The 8834-nt window shown below is 40.8% G+C and overlaps 1 protein-coding gene across 5 annotated transcripts; it reads left to right on the top strand.

The window, feature by feature from the left end:
• The first annotated feature begins 4164 nt into the window (after positions 1-4164).
• LOC141781299 (lipopolysaccharide-induced tumor necrosis factor-alpha factor homolog) lies at positions 4165-8810 on the top strand. Of its 5 annotated transcripts, none has more exons than XM_074656942.1 (5): positions 4165-4290; positions 4327-4396; positions 5624-5665; positions 8152-8296; positions 8435-8810. In XM_074656942.1, exons 1-5 carry the CDS (start codon positions 4174-4176, stop codon positions 8538-8540), a joined length of 480 nt encoding a protein of 159 aa, XP_074513043.1. In that variant the 5' UTR covers positions 4165-4173; the 3' UTR covers positions 8541-8810. The 5 variants fall into 5 exon arrangements, with proteins under 5 accessions (XP_074513043.1, XP_074513046.1, XP_074513045.1 ...); XM_074656945.1 differs by having other exon boundaries at positions 4165-4272; XM_074656944.1 differs by having other exon boundaries at positions 4165-4245; positions 4282-4396.
• Positions 8811-8834: the final 24 nt, after the last annotated feature.

The following is an 8834-nucleotide window of genomic DNA, read 5'->3' on the forward strand; positions in this document are numbered from 1 at the left end:
GACAAACAAACTGACATTTCTTTCTGTTCATCTAAAGAAATGCTGTCTTGGTCTCTTGACCTTAAGAGGTCTGTTTAGTATAACTAATGTACTTTATGTATGCATGCGTGTTCTTTAATGGGATTTTTCCAGAATTGCAGACTGAGACAGTGACTGATCGATGATATGACGCATTATGTTTGTCCAACAAAGAATACTTTGTTCTTTGCAAACACACACCCGTCCCTCTCTTATTGCTGAGTTCCTGTATTCATAAGTCTTATCGCCATACTGGTCATTATTTGAACAACACTGAACAAACACTGAACTGTCGTATTATTCTGTTAATTTTTCCTCTGACCCGCTGGACCTCCTTCCGTCACATGGAGTAAAAGGGAGGAGAAAGGAGGGGGGAGGAGGCAACATGAAGGACTACATTCCCTCCATTACATCGAAGGAAAAACAGGAAATACCTTCCTCTATCTGTCTTCCATCAGTGCTCTGCTGCAGCTTCAAGGTCTCTCTGCCTCACTCAGCTCCAACAGAGAGGGTGCGTAACTCTCTCTTTTAATTTGATGGAAAGTAACAGGTAGGTGAATCTTATTAGTAGTTATATAATGATAATCAGCTGCTGTTGACATCCTTTTAAATTGATCAGCTTTGTGTTTGTGTGTGACCGAATTTAGCTGATATTATTATTCCACCACTGTACAGGACACATGCAAAGAATACGAACGTAGTGACTTTCAGACATTGGTGAAGTAACTCTTAATCCAGCCACACTGTCCGAACTAAACGGGGCGAGGCAAGAGTACAATGTGCGTGGCTCATGTTGCTGTAATTGATTTAGGATGGATTTATGATGAGACACAGGAAGTCCTGTAGGGACTGACTGGGCCTGTTCACGATAAGCGAGACTGACCACGACATTAACTGCTATCATCAAAATACAGCACTAAAAGAGGCTCTGAGGGATCTGGAAAAGTACGGAGCAATATTATGGGAGCAAAGTGCTTTTAAACACGAGCTCTATTGCCCCTTCCACGCCTCTCCCACTAAGCAAATGTGGTAAATTACTGCTCACTGCTTCCATCCGCCTGCCACGCACCAAGAAATACTGTAGTAATACTACTGTTTGACATGTCTTTAAAGTTATACTCCCCAGTGGTGGGAAGTAACTAAGTACATTTATTCCAGTACTGTACTTCAGAACACTTTTGAGGTGCTCGTAATGTACTTTCCAATTTACTTCTACCACAGGAGGCAGATATTGTTCATTTAGTTCCACTACATTTTAGTTAAAGGACACAGTGTGTAACATTTAGGGGGATCTATTGGCAGAGATGGAATATAATATTAATAAGTATGTTTACTTTAGTGTATTATTGTGTTTTCATTACCTTACAGTGAGCCGTTTAATATGTACATGGAGCGGGTCCTCTCTCCACGGAGTCCACCATGTTTCTACAGTAGCACAGAACGGACAAACTAAACTCGGTTAACTTTTCCTGCTTGGGCCGGAGTCGATAACGTTACTCGCTCCCGTCGCTGCCTTTCGCTCTCGCTCTCTCTTTCGCTTCACCACTCACTTCCCACGTAGAGGGCCATTTGCGTTTTCGTGTCGGCCGCCATAACAATCCTACATGCTCGGCACACGGGAGAAGTTGTAATCTGCAACCTTACCACTAGATACCTACACACTGTTCCTTTAAGAGTTATTTTACAGATTACATACAGAAACATCTGATTTCGGACATCGGATTTGGCGGCATCTAGTTGTGTGGTTGCAGATTGCAACTAACTGAGTACCCCTCCGCTCACTCCTCCCTTTCCAAGACTGCGGTACCGTGAGTAAAACCGTGGTAACGCTGTTCGCCTCGCTCATCAGAGGTCATCCTTATACCATAATAACACTACTTTAGGGAGCAACGGAAGTCAGACGGCGGCTGGCGGTACCACGGTTTAGCACTCTGCAACTCACGTTACCGCAGTTTCACAAGCGTGTCGGAGAACTACGGTGGCCTTCAGGTAACGTAAAAACGTGAAAGGCTCTCTCCAGAGTCAGTGTTTGGTTTGTCCGTTCTGGGCTACTGTAGAAGCATGGCGGACTCCATGGAGAGGATCCCCTCCCTATGTATACTGGGGAAAAAAAGTTTGGAAACTTGTGTTTGGTTGATTATTTCTCTGTTGTTACAATGCTAGTGGTCATTGTATTTTACATCGTTGGAAAGCCTGTTTATTTACCTTCACAATGATGTCCAACTTGTAAGGATCATGCATTTGTGGGATGAGCAGCACAGCTGATTATGTGGGGAGCGCCCAAGAAAAATTTGCCAAAATGCTCCGTCAATGGTAAACAGTGTATTCTCCTGTTGGTATGACTCTTGTTTTGAGTTGTTTGGTGGATTGGATGATTGAACTCTCTATCAGTAACAAGGAACAAACAAGATATATTGGCAATTTTCCCCTTTATTAATTTAATACACCGTCAGGAGCCTCAGTAGTGGTGGAAGATCCATACGCAGCCACAACAGCCTAGCACCTCCTCCTCATGCTGGTCACCAACCTGGTCACACGTTGCTGTGGGATGGCGTTCCATTCCTCAACCAGAATTCAACTTGCCTTATCGCACGGGCCTTATCAAGATTAGATCAACGTGGCATGCCGATGTTTGTAGCAGACACCAAATGATCACTTTAGTAGCGCGCAGCACCCAACAGGCCAGACCTAATTGGCAGCACCTGGAGCTCAAAACAAGAGTCAATACCAACAGGATAATACACTGTTGAAGCTGGTTTTCCGCAAAACCAAGTTGCATCCTGGTTGAGGAATGGAATGCCATCCCACAGCAACATGTGACCAGGTTGGTGACCAGCATGAGGAGGAGGTGCCAGGCTGTTGTGGCTGCGTATGGATCTTCTACTGCTACTGAGGCTCCTGACGGTGTATTAAATTAATAAAGGGGAAAATTGCCAATATGTCTTGTTTGTGCCTTGTTACTGATGGAGAGTTCAATCATCCAATCCACTAAACAAATCAAAACAAGAGTCAACACCAACAGGAGAATACACTGTTTACCATTGACGGAGCATTTTGGCAAATTTTTCTTGGGCGCTACCCACATAATCAGCTGTGCTGCTCATCCCACAAATGCATGATCCTTACCAGTTGGACATCATTGTGAAGGTAAATAAACAGGTTTTCCAACGATGTAAAATACAATGACCATTAGCATTGGAACAACAGAGAAATAATCCACCAAACACAAGTTTCCAAACTTTCTTTTTCCAGTTTAGATATGAAGGGCTCATTCTAAGCTAACGAAAACACGATTCTTAGTTTCAGGTGATTATACACTAATGAAAACATAGTTATGAATATTATATTCCAGTTCTGCTTATAGATCCCCTGCAATGTTACACACTGTTCCTTTAATGCACAAGCAACAGTAACATATTTTTTTATACATTGACTAATTTTAATTTTGATACTTTAAGCACATTTTGCCAATAATACTTCATCATTTTCAATGCTGGACTCGTAATGGAGTATTTGTACAGTGTGGTATTATTACTTCTACTTAAGACCATTAAAAAATGTATATTCTTATAATATCAATGTATTGAATGACAATATTGAAGGATGTCTTTATGGAGCTTTATAGCGTGTTTCAGCTCATTGATTAGTCATTTTTGTCAAATAAAGACTCTAAAAGCCCACCGTACACTACCTACTCTGGACCAAACAGCAGACAGACACAGTTAGATACTAGCTGGTGAACATAATAGTGTAACATTTAGCAGCTAAAGAGCCTCAGGCGTTGGTGGAGTTAATTTGACATTCACAGGAAACAGTGTGGATTGTAAAGAGGAAGTGGAACATGTGGTTTAGAACCCTGCTCTGAAAATGTCAGAACACAGAAGTCAAGCTGTCCCATGTTCCTCCTGCTAGTGTTGAAACAATAAATCTGAGCTGAGCTCAATAAACCATTCTAATCTGATCATTTCTTAAAATCACTGTAAATGTCTGTCAGGTATTACCAGTTTCACGTACTGTTTTTTTTTTGTAGCAACCGTAGAATGCAATGTCTTAAGTTTATAACTATCTTTATACTTTTGCTTATTATATTGAAAGCCACTTCTTGATCAACTTATAAAATTACACATTTCTCATATGCAGTAAATATTTCTGAAGATGGAAAAAGGATACCCACCAAATGAATCAGCTCCACCATACCCTGGGCCACCTTTGAACTATGGGGCCCAAATGCAACATCAGCCAGGGATGCAACCCCAGCCAGGGATGCAACCCCAGCCAGGGATGCAACCCCAGCCAGGGATGTACCCTCAGCCAGGGATGTACCCTCAGCCGGGCTTCTCCCCTGCAGCGCCGCCACCTGCTGCATACCAGGGAGGAGGTCTGTGTCTGCCTGCGTTAAGAGATGATACTGTTACTTTTGATTGAATTTGCCCATCTGACAACACTATTTGCAACCGATTCGACAGTTATCAGGTCATTAAATAGGCGTTATCAGTCGCTATAAGCACCATAGATGTGGGTCATTAGGGGCCTACTACGCCTACTACTTGTAAACGTGAAAGTGAAGCTTATAAGCAACACGTTCTAACATGCAAAACTGAATTATACGCTTTGAACACAATCAAAAATGCTTCTTTAGGCTTAGGCAACAAAACTTCAACTTGTTTAGGCAAAAACAAACAAACGGTTAAGTTTCAGCAATAAAACTACAACTTCTTTAGGTTTAGGCAATAAGACTACTACTTATTTAGGTTTAGACAACAAAACTACAACTTCTTTAGGTTTAGGCAATAAGACTACTACTTATTTAGGTTTAGACAACAAAACTACAACTTCTTTAGGTTTAGGCAATAAGACTACTACTTATTTAGGTTTAGACAATAAAACTACAACTTCTTTAGGTTTAGGCAATAAGGCTACTACTTATTTAGGTTTAGACAACAAAACTACTTCTTTAGGTTTAAGCAACAAACCTAAACCTTATTTAGGAGTAGGCACAAAAAACAGTTAGCTTTCAGCAACAAAACTACAAATTATTTAGGTTTAGGCAACACAACTACAATACCTTAGGTTAAGGCAAAAAAAACTGTTAAGTTTAGGAAAAACATTGTGTTTTGGGTTAAAATAACTACGAACACAAATACAACTACTCATTGTTGGTTTCACACGGGATGTGAAATCCGGTCTCCTTGGTGAAAAACCTGAGATTTGTTTCACATCCATTTTCCCCAACCTTCACTCCTAGATGGATTTTGACTCTATAATCATAATTCATAATTACTATGGTCGCTATTGTGTTCTTTTGTACCTTCTTTCGGTGATGTACCATGTAACTAGATGATAAAACCTACTAGTGGGTGTAGTAGGCCCCTATTGACCCACATCTATGGTGCTTATAGCGACCCATAACGCCTATTTAATAGCCCGACAACAGTCTAATCAACTCCTATTTCACACCGTTGTTCTTAAGTCATGCTTTGTATAGCCAGTTAGAAACATAACCACACTGTACTGCATTTACATGTATTTTATTCAAAGTGATTTATGGAAATATATGTTCTAAACCGTCCTCTCCTGCTTCGGTGAACTGTGTTTCCTCTGCCAGGTGTTCCTTTTGTTCCGGTCACAGCTGTACCCGTCACAACAGGTGAGACAAATGCAATTGAGCCAAGACAAAAAACTGTTTAGAGATGTAACATTTTACAGAACACCCTGTGCACACACATATCTGTGAACGAAGACACGGATAGTGTTTCAATTCCAGTTTGTGAAGTGAGAGTGTGAGCTGCGTCTGCGCGGTACCACAAAGTCAGTGGGTTAAGTCTGTGGTTTTCCTGCCAAAGTGATCTGTAGAATAGCCCATTTGTAGCCTCTGTGCATCACAAACAGCTATTGTTCACTGTTTCCTCTTGTGGTGTGCAGTCACATTTTGAGTACTGCTTCTAACAGATGAGTAAGGATTCCTATCACAGGTATATTAGTGGGCTCCACATGTGGAAAAACACCTAAACAGCTCATATGAAATGTGGGCTTCTCACATGAACGATGTGTTGCTGTTCTCACATTTGCATTCATTTAAAATGTGAGGGTTCTTTTTGTGTTACTGCCCTTCTGTCAATGACAGCTTTATACCATGAGAACAATCTGTACTTTTACTGTGAACCCCTCTGTTTCGATTTCTCAATAACAGGGCAGGGACCACAGGAAGACAGAAACAAAACAGAAACTCACTGGATCAAATTACAGTTGTTGTACTGTCAGCAGCCTCTGCTGGTCTTGTTGAGTCAGTGCAGTCAGTACATTTTATGCCGAAATTTTGTAATGACATTTCAATAGTGGGGCAGCTAAGCTGAAATATTCATAACAATCGTGCATTTTGCGATAAAAGCAACATAGTTGGCACAGATGTAGGTTTATATGTTGTTAAAAGACATAGATATCGGGGAGCTGCAAATTTGGCCCCTGAGGGCCGTGTGGGTCACGCCTAATAGGCGCTTAATATTCCTAAATGCTGCAGAAAACTGATTTTATAAAAAGGAGCATCAAACTTGAAATTTGATCCTGATCAATTCAATTCAATTCAATTTATTTTTGTATAGCGTCAAATCACAACAGAAGTTATCTCAAGACGCTTTATATATAGAGCAGGTCTTAGACCGTACACCATAGTTTAGAGACCCAACAAGATCCACCAAGCGCGCTGTGGCCAGGAAAAACTCCCCGATTACTGGGAAGAAACCTGGAGCAGAACCGGGCTCAGGGTGGGCGGCCATCTGCCGAGACCGGCTGGGGGGATAGAGAGAGAGAGAGAGAGAGAGAGAGAAGCAGCCACAATAATAGCCTAGCAGCTGTAATAACTAATAAGTAGAACTGATAACACGAAACCAATAGAAGTGGATGTAAAAGAGTGATACTACAACTATCGGAATTGATATCATTGGGTCATCCTAATACGGACTTTCAAGCGGAGCTTCCAGCTGTCTCAGTCCACCATACATATGGCTAGCTTGCCAGCACTGTCCAGCATCTCTCCTCAGCATGTCCATGTATGTTGGTGTGGGACGTCCCTGTGAGCGCCCCGATATCTATATCTTTTCATAACATATAAACCTACATCTGTGCCAAATGTGTTGCTTTTATCGCAAAATGCACAATTGTTATGCTTTAACTGCCGTCGCTACGGAGTAGAAAGTCTACAGTAACAACAGAAATGTCTGACTAACTGACCACAACATTTACACATATTAATAAATGATGTGTTATAAATTAAAAAGGACTAATAATGACTTCCAGTTATCAAATACTGCAGTGAGAAACGAGGCATTGTAGGGGAGAGCGGGGTCGGTCGCGACACTTTTGTATCGACACCAAATAACCTCTCATTACTCACAGACTGCTTGAACAGTAATACAAATAATTTGATCCCTGAACAAATGCAGGTGTCTGGTAACAATTTCTCAAGTTTTTTTTTAGCCCAATCCAAACGTGAAGGGCACAATTTTGTTAAATGTATAAGGAGTACATTTGCACAAATTTCTGCGTCCTTGGAATAGTTGGGACACTTTCTTCTGGACTAAATAAATATCATTTACTGAGATATTGATACTGATTTTACTGGCCGTGTTAACCGCTCTTGACAGTTTCCCTTTACATTTGACTTTTGATTCAAATGTCTATACAAAGGGACCATGTTAAAGGACAAGATGCTTTCCACCAGATCCTTGAACACCATTACAAGAATATTCTGTCTCTCCCGGAAGTCATTAAACATCCTGTCCCAACTGTCCCAGGGAGACTAGGCACACTTTGGACTCCTGTGCTAGCTACCAACAAAAAAATCAGACGGCTAACACTAGCATATTTTCAACAATATGTTTTGTATGTTGTATAATTAAAAACTGTATGGCATAAGAAAAATAACAAAAGAAGGTCTCCACTTTGAGGTTGAGTGTGAAGAGTATGTGGATGAGTATGAGCATGGCGAATGGCATTGTTGCTTTCTAACTTGCTAAAAAGGGAATGTCCCTATTGTCCCCCTGTCTCAACCGACCCCGCTCTCCCCTACTCGTTTTAAGCTTCTACAAGTGAATATGGAGACATATTCTTTATTTCATGTGTATTTCTCATCCTCAGTGACTCACGTGATTGTAGCACCTACACTACGTGACGTCCCAGGACAGATTGGGTGTCCCCACTGCCAGCAGACAGTGATCACCAGCACACAGCACACAGCAGGCCTGATGACCTGGCTCATCTGTGGTGGCCTCGCCCTCTTGGGGTAAAAACAACTATTTTGGTAGAAAGTCTCATTTCTGATGATTTTCTATCTTAAAGAAAAAAAGTACAAAAAATCCAACTATTATTACTTCAGGAACAAAATGGGAAAGTTAACAATTCACTCTGTTTCCTCCTACAGGTGTTTTTGTTGCTGTTTTATCCCGTTCTGCGTTGATTCCTGTCAAGATGTGGAGCATCGCTGTTCAAACTGCCACAATGTCATCTACATATACAAGCGAATGTGAAACTGACTGTGAATGAGGTAGAAGACCTCGATGCTTATAATGTAGCCTCGCTTGCTCTATAACATTCTTTTGATAATGATCAAAATGATAATACAAAATGCACTTATACTTATCCTGTATACTGACTCTGTACACTGTCATTTTGAGATTTTTTTCACGCTATAAGTTGAATGTTAATGATGTATGCATTATACTGTGGGGAGTTATTATATGATTATACAATCAGTAGAATATTTGTAATTCATTAAACAATGGTTATAAACCAACAAATTGCAATTAAAAAACAAACTTTTT

Source organism: Sebastes fasciatus, chromosome 13, assembly GCF_043250625.1.
Source record: "Sebastes fasciatus isolate fSebFas1 chromosome 13, fSebFas1.pri, whole genome shotgun sequence".
Taxonomy (NCBI): Eukaryota; Metazoa; Chordata; class Actinopteri; order Perciformes; family Sebastidae; genus Sebastes; species Sebastes fasciatus.

Excerpts from the sequence above, each read along its gene's own strand:
- LOC141781299 (XM_074656941.1), top strand. The coding sequence starts at position 4,174 with ATGGAAAAAGGATACCCACCAAATGAATCAGCTCCACCATACCCTGGG. Across the intron at positions 4,397-5,623 it reads TGCTGCATACCAGGGAGGAG|GTGTTCCTTTTGTTCCGGTC; the intron begins GTCTGTGTCTGC and ends TTCCTCTGCCAG. Across the intron at positions 5,666-8,151 it reads AGCTGTACCCGTCACAACAG|TGACTCACGTGATTGTAGCA; the intron begins GTGAGACAAATG and ends TCTCATCCTCAG.